The following is a 23,848-nucleotide window of genomic DNA, read 5'->3' on the forward strand; positions in this document are numbered from 1 at the left end:
TTCTGATAAAAACTTGGGTTTTAATAAGGGCAGGATGCAATCAGGAGCACAACAACACATTAGTGACCCAAAGACATTAATGACAGGACTAGGGGAACGGACTCAAACACGGACTGAAATATACAGGATCAATTGGAATCAGGATCAGACGAGCAGGGCGTGGCACATGGGAGGATCAGACGAGCAGGGCGTGGCAGAACCCCCCTCCCCCCAAATGGCGTGCACTCGGGGCGTGCCTAAGGGGAGCGAAGGGACCAGACCGGGGACATGAGACCTGGAAAACAAAAGCAAAAACATTAACAGGGCACAGGGATCAGGACCGACACACAGAACAGGCACAGGGACAATCCAGACAACCACTGACAAACCATAAGGAATGCAGACAGGCACAGGGGCACTAAGAAAGGAGACACAGGGGAAACACCAATGGGAGGCACGAAGGGACCAGGAGTGAACACCAGAGAAACAGAGGGACGAGGAGCAGACACGGGGGGCACAAAACCAGGCGGCAGGAAGGCAAAGGGTGGGGAGAAACGGGTAGCCGGAGGGAACCCCAGCGGGTAAGAGGTGGAAGACGCAGGGGCAGCTGGCGACCAGGAGGCTGGAGCCGGAGGGACCCTCGGCGAGGGAGGAGCTGGAGGGAACATCAGAAGGGGCCTGGAGGGAGGCGGAGGGACCAAAAGAAGGCAAGGAGGGAGTTGAAGGGGAGACTGGTGGAGGGGAGGAGGGAGCAGAAGCCGCGGCAGGTCATGAAAAAAGGGAACTGGAACCAAAGGGTCAGAAACTGCTGGGGGCGGAGCAGGTGACGGAGCAGGAACTTCAGGGGGCGGAGCAGGTGACGGAGCAGGAACTTCAGGGGGCGGAGCAAGAGCCGGAGCAGGAACCTCAGGGGGCGGAGCAGGGGTTTGCGCCTTGGCAGCGGGCGCCGCCTGTTTGGGGATCTTGGGGTCCCGCGGGATAGTATCCCCAACAGACCTGGCCAATTTAAAGGTTAGGCGTGTTCCCCGGAAGGGGTGAGCCGCCGGCGCTGGCAGCGTAGCGGCAGTGGCTGCAGGCAGACAAGCGTCAGGAAGTGGTCAGAACACCACCGGCTCAGAATCGGGAAGGGTTCCTCCCAACATGCAGCAGGGCAGGCAGCGGAGACAGCCCCTAAGAGGACCTCTGGCATCTCCTTACGTCTCTGACTTTTCCGCTTTTTCTTCCCTCCCGCTTCTTGTGACGGAGTCGAGGGCACCTCTGGAAGTTCCAACAGCAGACCAGAGGGTATTCCGCTGTCCAGGGCTACCCACCGCATCATTGCCTCCGCTACCCCATTCCTGAGCTGCTGCAAGTTCAGACTAACTTCTTCAGCGAGGAACGGGTCCTTCAACGGGGAAATCCTCCCTAGGATATCCCCCGTGTGAGCAGCCAGGGCGCAAAACGTGGGGTCCTCCTGGACCTCGGGCTGTTGCAGCCAATAAATCGCCTCATTTACGAGACCGAGGTATTCAGCCTCAGTCAGCTGAGGCGTCTTCTTGTGGAGTCCTGCCATTCTGTCGTGCCCGCTGGGAGCATGGCGGGAAGGGAAGCACCATAGTCCAGAAATTCTGATTGAACTTGGGTTTTAATAAGGGCAGGACACAATCAGGAGCACAGAGACATTAGCGACCCAAAGATGTTAATGACAAGACTAGGGAGACATACTGGAACGCGGACTGAAATACACAGGATTAATTAGAAATAACAAGAAACAGCTGGAGACGTCGGGATTCCACACGAGGTTAACGAGGGGGGCGTGACAAACGGGAGGATCGGATGAGCAGGGCGTGACAGGGGGGTGATATTATGAAATAAATAAATAAAGTGTCATGTCTGTTTACTTTTCTGTTTTTGTACATTTTTACTTTTAGTATCGCTTGGTATAATTAAGGTTATATTACATGGGAATATACAAGATATTAAGGATGAGTATTTTTTTGGTGCAGTTGGGTGCTGTAAAACTGCTCGCATATCAGTACTTGATCTCTTGCCCAGTTGGATCCCCAAGGTGCAGTATGAATGTTCCTTTGTACTGGAATTCCCTATGTACATTAATTTTTATTAGGTTTTTTTGTGGTGCCATAGGTGTTTCTTTTTGTGTTGAGCTGAAAGCAAATTATTAATGATTTATTTTTTTTATGTATTTTGCATAATTTGCCTTTAATTTACTCCTTGTAATATCTGTTTTCTCGCTCTTGCCATGCTAAATCCGCAAGGCCGTGAATAAAAGTACAGCGTTGAACCTGCTTCGTTATCTTTTCTAAACTAACTTCCACAATGCAGAGAGAGTGAGAGAGAATTCAGGTGAACTGGCTTCCCAAAACTGAGCATATTGTGTGAGGTGGGGATGAGCATCTCCGTCTCTGAGGTGATGCGAAACACATCTCAATGTATTGCCAGTGATCCTATAAATTAATTAATAATACATATGAAGCAACTACTATCGGATTCACCCCTATTGCAATGCAGTAGGATTCCTCATGATACGATGCGATACATTGCTGGACATGCCTCCAACTCCCACGAGACTTGCAGCGAATTGACACTGACAGCAAAGGAGAACTGGAGACGAGAGAGTGCACTTCAGAATTAGTTTAGAGAGGGGGAACCAATGTAAATAGAAAATTATTGGTGAGAAATAATTGGTCACATTTCGAAATAATAAAGGCAAAGGGCTTCTATTAATAATTGTATATTCATTTAGCCATGGCCGAGTGCTGCTTTCCTCTTGATAACTCCAGTGGACAGGGCAGGACAGGCTAGGGACCCACCCATCAGGGCACTCTGCATTGTGTTTTGGTATGTTGGTGATGTCACATGTTGTGGTGAGGGAGGTGCTGGGCCAGGCTAGGCCAGGCCAGGGACCCTCCAGTTGTGGCACTCTGCATTGTGTTTCGGTATGTTGGTGATGTCAAATGGCGTGGTAAGGGAGGTGCTGGGCCAGGCCAGGCTAGGGACCCTCCAGTCGTGGCACTCTGCATTGTGTTTTGGTATGTTGGTGATGTCACATGACATAGTGAGGGATTTGCTGGACCAGGCCAGGCCCGGGACCCTCCCATCGTGGCACCCTGCATTGAGTTTTGGTATGTTGGAGATGTCACATGGGGTGGTGAGAGAGGTGCTGGGCCAGGCCAGGCCCGAGACCCTCCCATCATGGCATTCTGCATTGTGTTTTGGTATGTTGGTGATATCAGATGGCGTGGTAAGGGAGGTGCTGGGCCAGGCCAGGCCCGGGACCCTCCCATTGTGGTACTTTGCATTGTGTTTTGGTATGTTGCTGATGTCATATGGGGTGGTGAGGGAGGTGCTGGGCCAGGCCAGGCCCGGGACCCTCCCATTGTGGCATTATGCATTGTGTTTCGGTATGTTGATGATGTCAGATGGCGTGGTAGGGGAGGTGCTGGGCCAGGCCAGGCCCGGGACCCTCCCATTGTGGCACTCTGCATTGTGTTTTGGTATGTTGGTGATGTCACATGGGGTGGTGAGGGAGGTGCTGGGCCAGGCCAGGCCCGGGACCCTCCCGTCATGGCATTCTGCATTGTGTTTTGGTATGTTGGTGATATCAGATGGCGTGGTAGGGGAGGTGCTGGGCCAGGCCAGGCCCGGGACCCTCCCGTCATGGCATTCTGCATTGTGTTTTGGTATGTTGGTGATGGGATATGGCGTGGTAAGGGAGGCGCTGGGCCAGGCCAGGCCCGGGACCCTCCCATTGTGGCACTCTGCATTGTGTTTCGGTATGTTGATGATGTCAGATGGCGTGGTAGGGGAGGTGCTGGGCCAGGCCAGGCCTGGGACCCTCCCATTGTGGCATTCTGCATTGTGTTTTGATATGTTGGTGATGTCACATGGCATGGTGAGAGAGGTGCTTGGCCATGCCAAGCGAAGGACCCTCCCATCATGGCATTCTGCATTGTGTTTTGGTATGTTGGTGATGTCACATGGTATGGTGAGGGAGGTGCTGGGCCAGGCCAGGCCCGGGACCCTCCCGTTGTTTCACTCTGCAATGTGTTTCGGTATGTTGGTGATGGGATATGGCGTGGTAAGGGAGGTGCTGGGCCAGGCCAGGCCTGGGACCCTCCCGCCATGACACTCTGCATTGTGTTTCGGTATGTTGGTGATGTCACATGATGTAGTGAGGGAGGTGCTGGCCATCCTGTTCCCTCCTCTGTCTTTGTGCTGGACCCTTGTGTGTTTTTCTTGTTGTCTGCAGTGATGTGTCTGTAAAACAGGCAAATACACCAAAAACATAGTAAATTAACATTTAACCACTTATTGACTTAGTTATACTAATTTCCCCTGAAAGAACTCGCTGCTAATTACCTTTACCAAAGTGGGCACCCTGACGTTTTGAAAAATGCTAAACATAATACATTTTATCAAAATCTTTAGAATGAAACAAACTTCCCCCTGGCTCATTACCAAACATGCTTCAACACATAAACCCACGGGTGGTTCCATTCTATTCCCCTAAAGCAGTGGTTCTCAAAGTCGGTCCTCGGGCCCCACTGCCCTGCTTGTTTTCCTGCTATCCCTGCCCCACACACAAATCCCAGCTGTCTTTCAGCTTCTGATTGACTGAACACACCTGATCCAGGTAATCAGCAGTGTGTTTGAGAACCACTGCCCTAAAGTCAGATGAACACGAGGCAGAAGTTGACTCCTTATTCGTTGCTCCATATTCAAAATTTCGGTTCCACCTTAAATGTTGGGAGGCCAACTGCAATGACGTCATTGTACCTATAGGTGGAGACATTTCAAAAGAGTCGAATTGCTATCCATGACAGGGCGTTTCTGTCGAAGAGGAACACCCCCACCATGACGTTGGCATTAAAGTACTGGAGGAAGCAAGGTTTGTGGCAAATGTATTTTGCATAGAAGGCTGGTACATGTTAATGAGGCACGTTTGTATGTAACTTTTTGTGTGTTTTTTCCTTAAGCCTTAATGTCATCTTGATAAACAATAGAAAATAGTGCGTGTCTTTTCATTGCAGAAGTATGGGAAAACAGGCTGTGTACTATTTTTGCATTGCTCCTGAATCAGAAGATGGGTACCAGGAGTATGTAAATAAGTGTGTAAAAAAAAAAACCGAAAATAACCGGATTGTCCCTGCGGTTGCCTTATGAACATTTGACTATCCTTGTTTTACAGAATAATCATACTGTATATGTAGCCTTGACTACAGTACACTTAGTCAATTGTTAAATTATTTTAATAATTTAGGTCCAACCGTAGTCACATTAGATTCAGCCCTGATTATCAAGTTCCAGCGCCCCAGAGACAGGAAAGGGCACCTCCGCAGTAACCTGTCTGTTTTAAATGTCCAGATCAGCGGTTCATAATCCGTGACCTCGCGAACCCCTGTCCTGCACAGGTATTTCCTACTCAAAACATCGGATCCTACCCTGATAACAAGTAGTTGGATCGGGTGTGGATCAGGACCAGGAACGAGAATTTCTGGTCTAGATGTACCACAGTCGCTGTCTAAAACAAACATGCTTTCGGCAGTTGGTTTAAACAGTAGTAGCGGTATCATAATGCGAACGGTATTCAACTAAGTTAAGTAGTAGTCGTGGTATTGTAGGCCAATTAGAACTATTTATATCCATTATAATTAATAAATTAAATTAAAGTTATGTTTTACGAGAAAACGGTTTTAATACATATAAGAAAAGTAGGAAGCCCGCGGCAGAATTTGTTTCTTGGTGTGGGCATTTGTCTTAAACGTAATGGCTTTAGAGCCATGAACACGATCAGTGACGTTCCTGTCGAGGGCGTTCCTGTTTTTACGGGAATGCACCTCACTGCAGCCCTTCCCAAACATTTTTTTTAGATTCACATTTACTAAAATCTTGGGCTGATATCTTCTTAAAATCTCTCTTGACCTACATGTCGGTACAGTAGACTACAGTAAAGTTTGCTTACAAAAATATAATTTTCATCTGATTATAAACTTTTCCATATTTGATATACAAATTTAGAATTTCGGTTTATCTAGCTAATAGATGATTTTGTAGTTAGAAAAATATAAATGCTATTTTTTAATCTTACAAATACCCTTTATCATTATATAAACGTTCTCTTTATGCACATTTTCTTACGTCTGTTGCATATTATATGAAACTTGAAATTGATATGCAGGCTATTTGATCAAACAACAGATTTTGCAACTTTCATACATACAGCCACTAAAAACATGTTTCAGTATCACAGTAAATTAAAGCTTTTCACTCACAGCCTTACTTACATGTAAAAATCCAGTTTTTGAGGTTAGTTAGCAATGTAACATGAAAATCAAAGATTCCCCCATAAAATTATCAGGCAATCTGTTCAGATCCAATGGGAAAAGCAGTGATCAGTGATTCCTAGACATTTAAAAAGAGTCGAATTGCTCCTGAATTCGAAAATGGATGCTAGAAGTAAGTAAATAAGTGTGTAAATAAAAACAAAACAACCGGTTTGTCCCTGCGGGTGCAGTTGTCCCACCCCGGGCACCCTCTGGACATGTGGGAAGGCAGAGAACATGGATGGTCAAGTAGATAAAAATGACACCAGTTACCATAGTCACGGTGTGCTAGGCTGCGGGTAAACTAAACGGAAGTATTAGGTCTTCAGTCGAGGTTTAAAGACTGAGACCGAATCGACATTCCGAACATAGGCTGGTAAACCATTCTGCAATACAGAGGCCTGTAGCAGACTGCTTTACCTCCCACTATCATTTTATTTATATTTGGGATGAAAATGAAACCTGCATTCTGTGACCTGAGCGCACGATGCGGCTTGTAAACTTGAAGTAATTCTGTAAGGTAGGCAGGAGCTGGACCTTTAAGTGCCTTATATGTAAGCAGGTGAACTTTGACGTCAGCTCTAAACCTAACAGGAAGCCAATGCAGGGAACTAAGAACAGGGCTTATGTGTTCAAACTTCCTGACAATTCCAGCTGCTGTATTTTGAATACGCTGCAAGGTATTTAGTGTGCAGTGTGTGCTGCCAGATAACAGAGCATTACAGTATTCTAACCTACTATATACAAAAGCATGTATCAATATCTCTCTGTCTTCAATAGTATGAAATCATTGCCGTTTGGCAACGTGGCGTAGCGGTAGGAAGCGCGCCTGATATTGGATTCAGATCATATGACTGGGAAGGCCACTGAAGAACACTGAGCACACAGTCATGTTCATGGAACCAGTTTGAGACCATTTTTTGCTTTCTGACATGATTATCATGCTGGAAGAGCCCATTAGAAGATGGGTAAACTGTCAGGAGAGGATGCATATGGTCAGCATTTAGGCTGTGGTAGTTAAGCGATGATCAATTGGTATTAACTGGTCCAAAGTTTGCCAAGAACACAATCTCCACACCAGCCTAGACTGTTGACACAAGGCTTGCAGGTTAGGTTCATGGATTCATGCAGCCTGGCCATTCTCCCCTCACACCTCTCATCACCAAGCTGTTTCAGTCCACGGAATTGCTGCTCACCAGATGTTTCTTGTTTTTTTACACCATTCTGAGTAACTTAGAGACTATTGTGTGTGAAACTTCCAGAAGATAAGCAGTTACAGAAATATTCAAACCGTCTGGCACCAAAAATCATGATCAAAATCCCAGATATCACATATTTCCCCATTTTGATGTAAACATTACTTTAAGCTCCTGACCTGTATCTATGTGATTCTTATGGTTTACACTGCTGCCACATGATTGACCGTTTAGATAATTATATAAATAAACAGGTGTGCTGGTGTTTCCAACAAAGTGCTCACTGAGTGTAAGTTGATTGAGGGAGCATATACTTACTTTACTTGTTTTTGGAACACAATCAACTCATACTCTTGAAAAAGATGCAAGGTAAGTGTAATCAAAACAACTATAAAATGTACAGCAAGAAAAACCTAGACAACAAAGCTACCAAAAATATAACTTCATGAAATGTTGTGAAACCATATTTGAGACACCGATCCTCAGAAAGAATAGCTATGCCTTTGCCTTCTAAATAAGAGCAACACCCTTACTATTAGTTATTGTTTAGCAGAATAGGTGTAACTCACCTGGAATTCATCATCAAACGAGCGGAATAACCTTCTGACAGGAGGCCGTGGGTGTGCTCCCTCGTCATGTGCTGTTCTTTCTGTGCTTGGTGCACGTCTGTCTTTTTCACTTCGGCTCCCGTAAAGTTCCTTCTGTTGCAGCGCGGCATGGAGCAGGCGGGGAAAAAAGGTGACGATCCAATTAAAAGCTCCAAGACAAAGGAGTTTATTGACAAAAGTAGAGACGAAGTGGAAACTAGAAAATAAAGGAACCACGAGGGGTCAAAAAACTCGACACGGAAAAATAACTAGGAAAACCACACATAAACTAACAGAGGGAACTGGGCAACTAAGGGAACATAACGAGGAAAACCAACCAGGCTGAAAAACACGCTGGAACAAACACCATTGACCTAACATTCCACTAGCAACACACACAATGAATCAACAAGGAATAGTAGGAGGGCAAGCACTTAAATACAACAGACAGCCGAGCTAACGAAGAGGCAGTATCTTATAATAATGAACACAACATTAGGGAAACTCCAATAAACTCTCAAAGTAAGAAACACTAATCACACACTAGTAATTCAACAAATAGGAACACGTGGAACTTAATTAAACAAGGCACAAGCTTCACAAGGAGAACGCAGAACTAATAAACACTATGAAAAAGACAGAAAACCAATAAATACAAAATAACAGATGAGGCAGGCGTGAGGCCAGGCTGAAACCCACAAGGAAACGGTTAACATACTGCATGCTGCATACGCAATCCACTAAGCTACATGGCAGTTTAGGATGCAGAAAAAAACACACTAGGGAGCACTAGGAACTAAGACAGAGAGAGCAGGTTGGATAGCAACTCCTGCTGGACAAATGGGGACCGAACACATAGGAAAGGGATGGACGAAACAACAGAGAGGGGGGAAGGCGGAATGGCCGGCAAAGCCTGCTGGCCAAACGGGGACCGAACACATAGGAATGGGATGGACGAAACGACAGAGAGGGGAGAAGGCGGAATGGCCGACAATGCCTGCTGGCCAAACGGGGACCGAACACATAGGAAAGGGATGGACGAAACGACAGAGAGGGGAGAAGGCGGAATGGCCGGCAAAGCCTGCTGGCCAAACGGGGACCGAACACATAGGAAAGGGATGGACGAAACGACAGAGAGGGGAGAAGGCGGAATGGCCGACAATGCCTGCTGGGCAAACATTGAAGGGTCACAGAGGGTGGGCCAGACGGTACAGACCCCGACACCATCACGTCCAGCCACTACAGTCAGGGCCTGATCTGGTGCCCATGTTTTCCCTCCGTATTCCCATTTCCTTGCTCACCACTCTAGAAAACCTGCTGGGATTGCTGTCAGTGTTAGTAACGCCTTGTTGTTAGTAAGCGAAGCGATCCTACATACAGATGTCAGGGTCTCCTCCCTGTCTCCTCCTCTTTTGGCCAGCAGGTGACGCTGGCCATCCTGTTCTCCCTGTTGTCAGCCTTTGTGTTTTCCCCTGCTCCTCAGACGGCAAAGCCTGCTGGCCAAACGGGGACCGAACACATAGGAAAGGGATGGACGAAACAACAGAGAGGAGGGAAGGCCGAATGGCCGGCAAAGCCTGCTGGCCAAACGGGGACCGAACACATAGGAAAGGGATGGACGAAACGACAAAGAGGGGAGAAGGCGGAATGGCCGACAATGCCTGCTGGGCAAACATTGAAGGGTCACAGAGGGTGGGCCAGACGGTACAGACCCCGACACCATCACGTCCAGCCACTACAGTCAGGGCCTGATCCGGTGCCCATGTTTTCCCTCCGTATTCCCATTTCCTTGCTCACCACTCTAGAAAACCTGCTGGGATTGCTGTCAGTGTTAGTAACGCCTTGTTGTTAGTAAGCGAAGCGATCCTACATACAGATGTCAGGGTCTCCTCCCTGTCTCCTCCTCTTTTGGCCAGCAGGTGACGCTGGCCATCCTGTTCTCCCTGTTGTCAGCCTTTGTGTTTTCCCCTGCTCCTCAGATGGCCGCATCGCTCAGTGAATTCAGCATGCGGCTACCTGTAATCCCCTCAGTTGTGTGTTCAGATCCTGCCTTCTCTGTTTTTGTATTTTCGCAGATTTTGTTCCCTAGTGTTTCATTTGTATCAGTTTTATAGTTCCTGTGTCTTGTGATTTGTATTCAGTTTTGGTCTCATGCTTTGTGCCCGTGGTTGTGTTTTATCAGTCTGTTATTCCTCTAGTGTATATTCTGTTTCTTAGTTTCTCTGTTAATTATTAGTTAATTATTAGTTGTACCTGTTGCCTGTTCTTGTGTCGATCCTTGTGTATTTCCTGATTGCTCGTTGTCCTGCACCCTCCCTGACTGGATACTCGTTTCATGTCTCACCCCTGCTGCATTGTTATGTATTTCCTTCCTGTAACTTCCTGTCTTAGTTCACTTCCCAAGTGGGTCGTGGTTGTTGCATGTCAATTGTGTAACTCTATTGTATATTCCAGAGTGTTGTGTGTTTTGTGCTTTGCCTGGTGACCTGCTCCTTGTTGCCCAGATCCTTTTGTAGTTTTGCAGTTTGTAGTCTTTTTTATCCTTTTTTTTAGTTTTGACCACTTGTGGTCTGTTTTGTTTTGTAGTTTTCTCCATGTTTTCAGTTTTGTTAATAAACCCTGTTTGTCCTGTGAGCTGCAAGTGGGTGGTCCACCTTCCTTTCTTCTTTCCTGCCTGCACCTTGCCATTCGAGTCCATGTCAGTCGGGTTTATTCTGTCTGGAATTTTAGACTTCCACTACTTCAAGTAGCTTGAAAGTTTTCATTTGCCTCTCAGCATGTCAATATGAGGCTGGTGCCTATGCTCTCCTTGAAGAGTGTCTTCTTAACTGCTTGTGGCACGAAAGCTGAAATATTGCATGCTCTAGCAGTCAGTGGAACTTGCCAATATGCTTTCAACAGGCCCAATTTTGTAACAAATTTAGCTGAGCCCACCTTGTAGTTGAATATCTCTCTTTAGTCCCAAACAAAAGAAATGCTGTACTATTGTCGCAGGTCTTCCGTATACCAAAGTGAGCAAACAATGATCATGTGCCAGCTCCAACGCATATGCACGATAGCGCAGTGGAACCACAAGCTGTTTAAATTATACCTCATTCAGGGTTGACTTCCAATGTATCACAACACACCCTTTTTCCAAAGAGAAATTGGGTAAACTATCAGACCTTGCGTTTTCATTTTTCTGCAAGGCAAAAAATTTACAGAATACCATCTGACTTCTGGTCTTCCACCAACTTGGGAGATGAAACAGGCCAGTTAGCATCAATCTGATATCATACACAATCTCTTTCAGAAGGACTGTTACCACTAGAAACCCATTCTGGGCTCAAAAATTTCTCACTGAGAGTCACCTGTTCAGCATCATCCTGCCATAAAGCCTGAGCTCAGGTCATAACACAAGCAGGATACAACCTGCATGTGTTATGTATAGCACATTTTGTATTTGTATATCATATTTTCACGACATTCAAAAGCACTTTACATTATCCCTGCCCAAAGCCCCCAGTGAGCAAACCAGAGGCTTGGGAAACTCTGGGAAATTCTCTAGAAGGAAGAAGTCTTGGGAGGAATCAGACTGAAAGGAAGAGCCCATCTTCCAGGGGACGGCAGAGGAAGTCAAATGTGTAAGATGGCAAGGTCCCAGTATTTGAGTCTCAAAGTGAGGGGCAGGCAGGTGATGGCAGGCAGGTTCTGGTGCTGGTTCTGATGACAGGATGAAGAGTGGTGCAGCAGAAGGGCATTCAGGAGAGACATCACAGGCAGAAGAGTAAGCAGGCCGAAAAGACACCACAGGTAGTGGAGACGTCGCAGGCAGCAGGGTAGGCAGGATATCTTGATAATTTGGGGTCTCTAGGCAGCACCCCCAGGAGGAATAGGGGAGATAAAATGTGCAGTTAGCCAAAGTATGTGAGACTAGAGGCAGTGCAAACAGGTAAGTGCAGTATGTAAGCTCCGGCAGATATGGCTATGACAGCATAAGTAGGAGGGAGAGGCAGGTGGGAACGTAGGCATAGGGAGTCCCTGAAATGTCAGCACTGCAATTCCGCAAGAGGGTGTGAAGCTTGAGTGACAGCACTGACAGTTCAGTTCATCCAAAGCCAATGGCACCGATCCCCACCCAGCTCTACACCTCACACTATAGGTCTAACTGGGAGTGAGCAGTTAGCTAGAGCCAGAATCCATATAAGCTAAACAAGTGTGTTTTTAGTTGAGACTGGCTGGCATGAGATTTTCAATTTAAGACAAGTCTGCGCACACATATATGTAACAGTTTAATCACCTTAAAAATAGTCTGTAGCATTTGCAAACTACCCCAACGGTTTTTACTTTTAGGCTTTTAATGGAATAGTATAGATTTGCCATAAGATTCCTTGTGCAAGCAGGAGAGTCTGAAAGCTTGAATGTAAGCGTGAACCCAGGAGTAAGTGTTACGCCCCACAGCACAGGCCCCGCGTGTTCCCTGTTGTGTGGCGCTAACGAGCCACACCCATTCCTCGTTCAACCCTGCCTCTCGTTTCAGCCCTCTTGTGGATGATCCCAGGTGCTTCTCATCTGCTCCCTCATCTGTGGTGTATAAAGTGCCTTCTCGTCCTGAGCATCCCAGTCCGGTCATTGTATTGTTGCCTGGCTGCCTGCCAGTTACCTTGAGCTCTACTGTATGTTTACCCCTGTTCTCCCAGCCTGGTTTTGACTCCTCGCGGTCTGTTCCCTTCTCCCTTTTGTACTGTGTTTTGGTTGTAAAGCCCCTTCCGCATTTCCTGATGCCTACCTTCACCTCCCTCCTTCCCGAGTCGTGACAGTAAACCTGAAACTACCTCCACACTAATGCGTCGAAAACTTTTTACTGGAGTTTCCGAAAGAAAAAATCTGCCGTTATCACTAGCGTTGGGAAACAACTTCTGCCTTCACACTGCTAATTATAAAAGGCAAGTGATGTTTGTCACGTACGTTGCAGGACGGGCTGGACGGAAGATCGCTCAGGGAGCGCGAGCAATCCAAAAATAGAGAGGCAGGCAGGAATCGGGGCAAACGAGGGTTTAATAGGGATAACGGGGATCTCACGCGAACAAACATCAATGACAGACAACGAAAACTGGGGAGACCAGGACGTAAATACACAAGACTAATTGAAAGCAAACGGACACAGCTGGGTACGATCCGGGAAACACACGTGGGTAAGTAGGGGGCGTGGCACACAGGAAGAGCGGACGAGCCGGGCATGACAATGTTGGTATGAGAGTGGTTGTTAATTTTATATATTTCTGATATTTTTCATTTGCACATTACCAAAGCTTTTTATTATATATTTTAATTTTTAGAAGTGACGTGCTTTATATTTTATTTGTTTGTTGTAGCTCCAGCACATGTCATTTTCATGTTTTTTTTTCCAGCCAGAAGTGGCGAAGGATATATTGTGATTCATATTTTGACTTTGATTAGTAATAAAGTTCAGTTTTTATGAACGCTTGACTTTTTAAAAGTTTTTAAAGTAAATGCTCTTCCCCTGAGTTTCAGTGCACTCTGATGTTGGATGGCTGGATGTCTTTGTCTTAAGCTGAGCTAAAGCTAAATTTGGCTCAGGCACAGTCTTTTTTTTGATTTTTTCTAATTCTGAATATCCGACAAAGCATTATTCTTCCTAGTGAAGAATAACCAATCAGAGCTCACTGATGTAGGCGTAACAGTTTTTTACTTTTATGAACGTCCACAGTAATGTATTTACAGAAAGATGAGTTGCCGGATGGTAGGGCAATTTTTTCCGTTTCTGGGAAAAATAAGATCCGTGGTGGTGCAGAGGGAAGGCTAAATCGGAAGAATCGTTTTGTTTTACTGAACGAAAGTGTATTGGCACGGACGAGCCCTAATCTCGAACATCAACTCTAAGACTGTCCAACTGCTAAGGAGCTCTATAAGAGAAGGCTCTGCAGCGTGCCATAGCTCTTTCTACTCTAGGTACTAATAGATATCCTGCTCCTTGACATCGAAGCAAGTGAAGAGGGTTGTTAGGGACCAGTAGATCTCTAAGGTATTTTGGTGCGAGGCCATTCAGTGCTTTATAAGTTATAATATCAGTATTTTGTAGTCAATCACACATAAATGAAAGCCAGTGCAGGGACCATAGAACAGGGTTAATATAATCAAATGTCTTAGTTTTTCTGCATCTTGAAAGGAGAGCATCTTTTGAAGCTCGGCTATGTTCTGTTGATGGCAGAATGCAGTTCTAGTAATACTTATGTGAACATCATACATAAATCTGAATCCGGACACCAAGATCTCTGAACAGTGTGTTAAGCCAAGTAGGAAGTCCACCACGGTTTAGGTTGTCAAACTTATTTTGAGCACCCTTTGGTCCAACTAGCAGTATTTCTGCTTTTTCTGTGTTTAACATAAGGATTTTTTTGCCATTCTGCACTAGAGCTGAACATAGACCGTTTTTTAACCCAGAGAGATGTGGTGCATCATCTGGCTTAGTAGTTATTAGGGATGCACTAATACCGATATCGGTATCGGGTATCCGGCCGGTACATAGAACCGATTCCATTTAATCGGACCATTAAATTTAAGCTGAAAGATTTTTTTGAATGATTCATATTTCAAGTAAGGTAAATAAATGCATATATATCAATTTACTGAATTATGTATATGTTATGAATGATCTCAGTCTCTTCCACACAGGCAAAAGCCTACAGTTTAATAAACACTGATTCTAGCCTAGAGAACATTATGGTCCACAGTATCGAATGCTGCAGTTAGATCTGGTAACACCAATGAAGATATACAGCCACGGTTAGAAGCCATAAGCAAATCATTCATTACTTTGATTAAAGCTGTTTCTGTGCTGTGGTTTGGTCTAAAGTGGTCTAAAGTCAGACTGATATAATTCATTAGCATTATTTTTTGTAGGAAAGAAAATAGCTGATGAAAATAGCTTTTCTCTCTATTTGAAATGGAAGGAATATTTGAGATAGGTCTATAATTTGCGTAATCACTAGGTTCACAACTGGGTTTCTTTAGAACAGGTCTAGTAACAACTATTTTAAAAGGTTTTGGAGCATATCCAAGCTTAAGAGACGAGACAAACAAGTTTAACAGGGTGGTGCTAATCAGTGGTGCAATCTTCTTTTGGAGTTTCATGTACAAGCCTGGTAGAACATTTGTAGGAGGAAATTAAGCTCAGAAGTTCTGACTTTAATAATGAAACAATTGCTCAATATTACTGAAACACCAGTAGATAGCAATTTAGACAATTGCTACTTTAACAAATCTTGTTACTAGCTCTGCAGTTTAATAGACCCGGTACACTGGTAAACTCACATACCCCAGTTTAATTTATTGCACTACATACTTTTGGCAAAAAGCATGCTCAGACAAGGGAATCACCCTGTCCAACATTAAGATTTGAGTTGCACCAGTATCTCATAGCATCACCACCTCCACCTTTTCAGACTGTTCAGAGCAACAGTTTCCTTAAGATGAATGGTACCACCTTACCCTAGCCACCCAATATAGTGTTCACACAGCTCACTCCCTTTGAGGACATTTTACGCTGCTCCAGTCCACAGTGTCCTAATGGACGGCAATAAAAACATTCGCGGGACAGCTTCCCAGCAGTGTTTCTCACACTTAAAACCATCCTTTTAGCAGAAATTGGTTTACACTCACTGACCAGTGAGTTTTTACACTCTGGGCAAATTACTGTCCTCAGCCACTTGCACTCCAGCAGGATTTATAAAACTACTGTGGCGAGTTTAAAAAAATGCAAAAAAAAAGTTTTGTTTTTCCCTTAAACTCCACGAACTTCTCGAGTTCTTCCCCCATCAGCTTGCATTGTACCAGCACACAAAAGAGATTTTGCTAGGCATTCAGATGCAGAAAAATGCTAATCTACTTCAGTTTCTTTAAACATGGGTACATTAGCAACATACTTGGCAACATCCATCACAGGCATTAGAACGGCAGCAGGATCAGAGCCAGCTGGTACTACTGGGACAGATATAGGAAGGTTTTGGATCATAGTCACGTTAAAAACGGCTTTAGCCCTTTCCATCTCCAACTGCTTCAGCCACAAGTCTCATTATACTTCAAGCTCTAAGTGTTTAACTCCACTTGTTGAGCCTGTCACTGGGTCTCAGCTTGTATCCGGGCCACACCCACACGAATGAGTGCCAGCGTCCAGGCCACACCCACACAGATAAGTGCCAGTGTCCGGGCCACGCCCACACGAATGAGTGGCAGCGTCCGGGCCACACCCACACGAATGAGTGCCAGAGTCCGGGCCACGCCCACACGAATGAGTGGCAGCGTCCGGGCCACACCCACACGAATGAGTGGCAGCGTCCGGGCCACACCCACACGAATGAGTGGCAGCGTCCGGGCCACACCCACACAGATGAGTGCCAGAGTCCGGGCCGCCCCTACACGAATTAGTGCCAGAGTCCGGGCCGCCCCCACACAAATGAGTGCCAGAGTCCAGGCCGCCCCCACACGAATGACTGCCAGAGTCCGGGCCACACCCACACGAATTAGTGCCAGAGTCCGGGCCGCAATCACACCAATGAGTGCCAGAGTCCGGGCCGCCCCCACACGAATGAGTGCCAGAGTCCGGGCGGCAACCACACCAATGAGTGCCAGAGTCCGGGCCACACCCACACGAATGAGTGCCAGAGTCCGGGCCGCGCCCACACGAATGAGTGCCAGAGTCCGGGCCGCGCCCACACGAATGAGTGCCAGAGTCCGGGCCACGCCCACACGAATGAGTGCCAGAGTCCGGGCCACGCCCACACGAATGAGTGCCAGAGTCCGGGCCGCGCCCACACGAATGAGGGCCAGAGTCCGGGCCGCCCCCACACGAATTAGTGCCAGAGTCCGGGCCGCCCCCACACGAATGACTGCCAGAGTCCGGGCCGCGCCCACACGAATGAGGGCCAAAGTCCGGGCCGCCCCCACACGAATTAGTGCCAGAGTCCGGGCCACGCCCACACGAATGAGGGCCAAAGTCCGGGCCGCCCCCACACAAATTAGTGCCAGAGTCCGGGCCGCACCCACACGAATGAGTGCCAGAGTCCGGGCCGCCCCCACACGAATGAGGGCCAGAGTCCGGGCCGCCCCCACACGAATGAGGGCCAGAGTCCGGGCCGCACCCACACGAATGAGTGCCAAAGTCCGGGCCGCCCCCACACGAATGAGGGCCAGAGTCCGGGCCGCCCCCACACGAATGAGGGCCAAAGTCCGGGCCGCCCCCACACAAATTAGTGCCAAAGTCCGGGCCGCACCCACACGAATGAGGGCCAGAGTCCGGGCCGCCCCCACACGAATTAGTGCCAGAGTCCGGGCCGCCCCCACACGAATGAGGGCCAAAGTCCGGGCCGCCCCCACACGAATGAGGGCCAGAGTCCGGGCCGCCCCCACACGAATGAGGGCCAAAGTCCGGGCCGCCCCCACACAAATTAGTGCCAAAGTCCGGGCCGCCCCCACACGAATGAGGGCCAAAGTCCGGGCCGCCCCCACACGAATGAGGGCCAAAGTCCGGGCCGCCCCCACACGAATGAGTGCCAGAGTCCGGGCCGCGCCCACACGAATGAGGGCCAGAGTCCGGGCCGCCCCCACACGAATGAGGGCCAGAGTCCGGGCCGCGCCCACACGAATGAGTGCCAGAGTCCGGGCCGCCCCCACACGAATGACTGCCAGAGTCCGGGCCGCCCCCACACGAATGACTGCCAAAATCCGGGCCGCACCCACACGAATGAGGGCCAGAGTCCGGGCCGCGCCCACACGAATGAGGGCCAGAGTCCGGGCCGCCCCCACACGAATGACTGCCAGAGTCCGGGCCGCCCCCACACGAATGACTGCCAAAATCCGGGCCGCACCCACACGAATGAGGGCCAGAGTCTGGGCCGCGCCCACACGAATGACTGCCAGAGTCCGGGCCGTGCCCACACGAATGAGGGCCAAAGTCCGGGCCGCGCCCACACGAATGACTGCCAAAGTCTGGGCCGCGCCCACACGAATGACTGCCAAAGTCCGGGCCGCGCCCACACGAATGACTGCCAAAGTCCGGGCCGCCCCCGCACGAATGAGGGCCAAAGTCCGGGCCGCGCCCACACGAATGACTGCCAAAGTCCGGGCCGCGCCCACACGAATGACTGCCAAAGTCCGGGCCGCGCCCACACGAATGACTGCCAAAGTCCGGGCCGCCCCCGCACGAATGAGGGCCAAAGTCCGGGCCGCGCCCACACGAATGAGTGCCAGAGTCCGGGCCGCGCCCACACGAATGACTGCCAAAGTCCGGGCCGCCCCCACACGAATGAGTGCCAAAGTCCGGGCCGCCCCCACACGAATGAGGGCCAAAGTCCGGGCCGCGCCCACATGAATGAGGGCCAGAGTCCGGGCTGCGCCCACATGAATGAGGGCCAGAGTCCGGGCTGCGCCCACATGAATGAGGGCCAGAGTCCGGGCCGCACCCACACGAATGCATGCCAGTGTGCAGGCCACACCCAGTTTATTTCCTAGTTCATTTCCCAGTTTTACTAAGTGTACCGTCAAACTCATATATGTCTTGCATGTCCTGTTTGACCACATATCGGTTTTCAGCATGAAATGTGCAGACTGGGAGGCAGAAGACCCAGAGGCATTCATATACAATGGACTAACAAGAGAGCACAATGGAGGCAGCTGGAGTGATTCGCAGAAGGGCAGGAATGAGAGGTAAGACAAGTACAAAACAGGTGTGACTTGTTGGATGACACTAGGGAAGGAAACATGAAGATCAGCTGGTGGGAAAAGAACCAAGACATGGATGAGGACCACTGGGGATGAGGGCTGGGGAGAAGCAAAGGTGGGACAGGGCAATGGGTTAAAAATGGAGGCACAGTCCCTTGCAAAACAAATGTAATCCCCACACCATATTGTCACCATATTGTTCTGCACAGCAGAATATCACATTTCATTGCTTCCCACAAATTTCTAAATGTTTTAGTACATATATGCAAATGGTTTTGTACAACTGTCATCATTTGGTATACTTTAGCTCGTTTGGTGTCTTTATTGGTGTCATGGGTCATCATTAGCGATGAGTCTTTTAGTCCAGTCTTCCTTCAAAAAATGTCAGGCGCCAGGTAAACTTGACTTAGCTGCTGGTCTTTAACTTCTAAAACGCCCCTGCTCTGAGTGCTGTATCTTGCATATTGTTTGAGTAAGAAGCTCTCAAAGGAAGCTTCATTTTGACCATTTTTTCAGAGCCTTGTAGGAGGAAAAGTGCATAAGATACACTGATCAAGGGGCGGCATGGTGGTGCAGTGGTTAGCACTGTTGCCTCACACTTCTGGGACCCGGGTTCGGGTCTCCGCCTGGGTCGCATGTGTGTGTGGAGTATGCATGTTCTCCCCATGGCGTTGTGGGGTTTCCTCCGGGTACTCTGGTTTCCCCCCACAGTCCAAAAACATGCTGAGGCTAATTGGAGTTGCTAAATTGCCCGTAGGAGTGCATGTGTGAGTGAATGGTGTGTGAGTGTGCCCTGCGATGGGCTGGCCCCCCATCCTGGGTTGTTCCCTGCCTCGTGCCCATTGCTTCCGGGATAGGCTCCGGACCCCCCGCGACCCAGTAGGATAAGCAGTTTGGAAAATGGATGGATGGATGGAAGTTTTCTAAAGGCTGTAGTTTCAAAAGCATACCTTATATGGTATAGGAGCACCTGTGATTTTCAGGGGAATCTGAGAAGGTGACCTGAGAAATTTCTCTCACACTGGGTGATTTGATATGGAAGGACTTACCTAGTACGTGTTGATGTGTGTGTATCATTATCACAAAGAAACTTACACGAGTTACCCAGTTGTTGACAGTCCACGATAATGCTATTCAGAATAAACAAATTATAAGATCGGGTAGGCTCCAGTTTAAAACATATATTACACAAAATAGTTGCAAAGCATTCCTATTCTATGCATTTAAATAAGTATTTGTAATGTAACTCGTTATCACCCTCCAGATCTTCGGTCCAGGTCTCACCAATAGACATTCAAATTGCTTGCTGCTGAGCAGAAAGTAGACCTGAAACCAGCCGATATGAAAACGGAGCTCATTTATTAAACACTCAAAGCTGCTCTGAATATGAATACAAGTGGTCAGCTGGACAGCTTAGTCGCATGGTAGCAACAGGTGTATACGGTGATGTGACTCGGCTGTCTGCTTGTGAGCCGATCGCCCAAGACGCATTTTAAAAGCAATAAACAGTCCCGGAGAGTTTCGTATTCCCACACTTTTTTTTCTTTTTGCATGGTGAAATATCAGAGCTAGTACTCTCTTTTTGTAATGGGGTACAGATCTCATTGTTCATATTCACCACGCAATGACAACTGTATTTCCGTTTCGCAACTAATTTGCGTTTATCCTCACAGCAAATGCCTAGTGAGTATGCGCTGGGTCTAGCGGAAGCGCCGCTATAAGCACTGTGTCTTCCGCGTTAGGTAAAAAGCACAGATGCGGGCAACGCAGAAAGGCACAATTAGCGCTCAGGCTACTGCTTATGCTAAAACTTTTTCCCCCCACTAAGAAGCAGGGTTATCAGTTCCGGCCACCTTTTTACTAAAACATGTCTTTCTATATTCGGTCGCAGACTCTTGTGCTTTATATGGGATTAACAATACTTGGGTGAGTAAATTACATTGTCTATCGTGTTGAATTTCGATAACTGTTTCAGTTATGAATAAGCGTCTGCATTTTGAGAACGTTACAGTAAAACGTATCCACTGGCTAATTGTGCAGCTTTAAACTAGGCTCCGTAAATGTTACGTTTAAGCGTAAATAGAAAAAACACGTGAAGACAGGTATGTGTCCATTTTACTTAAATCCTTTAATGTACTTAAACTATTCTAGGGATCATGTTCATTTAGAGATTTAAAAAGACAGGTAATCTAGGAAATTTGAGGTCATGCTGCGATGCACTGTTTGATGCAAAGAAACGCATGGGCATATTACAGACAGGCGAGCCGGGAGCCACACTGTGCCGTACGCCTGTCTTAATGCGGCCAGAAGTGTCTGTGGAGATGTAGCCAGTGACATGTGTCAAACAAGGTGTAATCCGAAAACGGGCAGCAGTCAGGAATCTGCAGTTTTCTCCATCTGTACTTATTTGCGTCCAGCTTGTTCTCACTTGCTCTCCCATTTCGATGGGGGCGAAAAGAGCATTCCCCCAAGGGGATCTCTTAATAATAATGAATTATAATAAATTATTATGTTAATACGTGATTATCATCACCATCTACTGTTTCATATATAGTGGAGAGGAAAAGTTTGGAATAATCTAGATCTATGCATGACTAGCTTTCAGATCTTAACTGATTGGCACTGTCACTGTCAGTTAATATCAATAATGATAATAATCATCATAATAGTACATTTTATTTATAATGCCCTTTACATCACAAGATCTCAAAGGGCTACAAGTTAAAATAAAAGAGACAAAATAAACAGTTTAAAAGTAAACAATTTTAAAACCTCTAAGTGGAGGAACCAAAGGTTTTGTTAAAAAGAAATGTCTTTAGATGCTTCAGCATTATTTAGATCAGTATTAATATCGGTATAATTACGAATAATCGAGTAATCATTTATGTAATATTAGACCTGTCATGATTATTTGATTAAATTCGATTATTTTATTAAAATATATCCGAGAAATGTTTCCTTCTTGATTACTCTGCAATATGGTGGAAGGAAGACAGCATATAGACGATGAGGGTCGAAATAAAAGTTAAAATATTATCTGTGTGAAAGCACTTCACATTAAAGTGTGAAAAGAAATTTCTCTGCCAATTTGTTTGTGCTAGAAATGACAATAAAGTCATTCTTTTGTATTTTTAAGTACAGTCATCTCTCAGTATTGCAAAGCATAACACCTCAGCAGGACTGCAATGCAAGTTCATGTCGAAAGAAGAGATTCAGGTTTGGCAGACTCACCCAATAATGCGATGTTAATCATAGATATGCGCCATTTGGCCTCTTGGAGTAGAGAATTTGTCTTTGTCCTCACTTTGACCTAAATTCCATCCATTTTCTGTAACTGCTTTTCTTATTTAGGGTCATGGCATTATGGGGGTGGGGCACGGTGACGATCTACTGGCGAATCCGTGACAAAAGGGGTTTATTAACATCAAAAGAGCACATGGGAATGGTATAAAATAAAAGGACCATGTGGAGTCACAAAGCAAACAGGGAAAACAATAACCAAATACAGGCATCTTAAAGTGACCGAACCAGGAAACAGGGTGACACAGGATTATAAAACAAACGGAGTCTCAAACACACAGGAACAGGAATAAATAATGACTGACTTGAGAACGGAGCAGAGGCAGTCACTTAAATACAAGACGCAGTTGAGCAAGCAGAGGGTCAAATTGTGGAACATCAATCAACCATTAACAACGGCACAAGGAAAACAGGCAACAGGTGCAGCAGTATAAAGAAAGAAACGCTAACCACACACTAGGAATTCAACACTCAGAAAATATAGGAACACATGAACCTATGGCTGGGCGATAAGATGATAATGATAATTGTCACAATATAAGTTTGCCTCGCTAAAAGTTCCATTTCATTTATGGCTCAATGTGTTGCTAGCCAGACGTTTTACATCACAATGACATGACATCACTGTCTCTGTGACCGGCAATGGAGCACAAGCAAACAACAAAGCTGGGAATACGCAGGGATTTATTGAACAAATACAGTAGGGCAAGTAGACAGACAACAGGCAAAACCACAAAACAAAAGGGCCACTCACCGGGAGAGCAGGTAAATCCGAAGCAACCCAGGGTAATCCAGTGAAGTGCATTGCAAAATTCAGTCTAAGAGAAACCCCAACAGCAATAATCCACTGACAATAAAGAAGTGAGGATGAATGCCAGGGCGCTTTTTTCAGCGATGACTAAAATAAGCCGTTTCTTTTTCTCAGACTCCCGAAATGCAAAATGCTGTTTGGTACATGTGGTGGTTTTGGTTTCCTTTTGGAAATGTTTTGAGTCCTTTTTTGAACAGAGAGACCCATGTAGTGGGGTCGGAAAATGGAGCAAATCGTTACAGATACTTTTTGCCTTCACTTGTGTCTGGCAAGTGTATTGTCACTTTCTGACAATAAAGAAAAGTTTAGAACTATTTATTATTGATACATTAATTGTGAGAACTTATCCAAATATCGAATGACATGAAACATTTTATCGCGATAACAGTTTTGGCCATGTCGCCCAGCTCTATGTGTAACATAATTAAACAAGGCACAAGCTTCGCAAAGAGAACAAGGAACTAATAAACATTAGGAAGAACAGAAAAACCAATAATTAAATGAAGCAGGTGAGACTGGTTCCTGAGCAGCCTCAAACCCATAACCAGAGGGTTCTAGCCAGGGGCGCTGTAAAGGGGAGGTAAACGATGACGATTCTCAGGGCCCATGACTGAGAGGGGTCCCAGAGAAGCCCCCAATAAACTGTGTTGGGGGCCCTGTCAAGATTCTTTTCATGGGGCCCAAAATCCTTAGCAGCGCCCCTGGTTCTAGCTTTTGTGCTATATGCTCAACCCATTGAGCCATATTGCAGTTATCTGTGCAGGGAACAGGAATAACACTAGGGTCAAAGACGATGGTCAACAAGGGCTGCTTGCCACACAGGGAAGAGACACAAGGACTGGGTCAGATGGGCACTGACCCTATTACATGGGGGGCGGGGGGGCCTGGAGCCTACAAGCACAAAGCAGGGAATTCACACATGCGCACCTTCAG

At 46.8% G+C, this 23,848-nt stretch overlaps 2 protein-coding genes across 9 annotated transcripts in view; one reads left to right on the forward strand and one right to left on the reverse strand.

Moving 5' to 3' along the window:
* On the reverse strand, positions 1-22,995 carry LOC125718800 (uncharacterized). Of its 8 annotated transcripts, none has more exons than XR_007384932.1 (4): positions 10,339-10,583; positions 8,068-8,199; positions 2,472-4,236; positions 1-274 (listed from the first exon to the last, which is right to left on the reverse strand). XR_007384932.1 is itself a non-coding variant. In XM_048992895.1 (4 exons), exons 3-4 carry the CDS (start codon positions 3,868-3,870, stop codon positions 2,866-2,868), a joined length of 819 nt encoding a protein of 272 aa, XP_048848852.1. In that variant the 5' UTR covers positions 3,871-4,236; positions 8,068-8,199; positions 10,339-10,592; the 3' UTR covers positions 1-2,865. The 8 variants fall into 8 exon arrangements, 6 of the variants coding, with proteins under 6 accessions (XP_048848852.1, XP_048848851.1, XP_048848847.1 ...); XR_007384931.1 differs by having other exon boundaries at positions 1,177-4,236; XM_048992895.1 differs by having other exon boundaries at positions 1-3,229; positions 3,416-4,236; positions 10,339-10,592.
* LOC125718801 (globoside alpha-1,3-N-acetylgalactosaminyltransferase 1-like) overlaps positions 20,523-23,848 on the forward strand; it is a 12,929-nt gene continuing 9,603 nt past the window's right edge. The window contains exon 1 of the mRNA XM_048992896.1: positions 20,523-20,730. Coding sequence (XP_048848853.1) covers positions 20,672-20,730 — 59 coding nt within the window. The 5' untranslated portion in view covers positions 20,523-20,671. The remainder of the gene's footprint in view (positions 20,731-23,848) is intronic.

This window comes from Brienomyrus brachyistius, chromosome 23, assembly GCF_023856365.1.
Source record: "Brienomyrus brachyistius isolate T26 chromosome 23, BBRACH_0.4, whole genome shotgun sequence".
In the NCBI taxonomy this organism is placed as follows: domain Eukaryota; kingdom Metazoa; phylum Chordata; class Actinopteri; order Osteoglossiformes; family Mormyridae; genus Brienomyrus; species Brienomyrus brachyistius.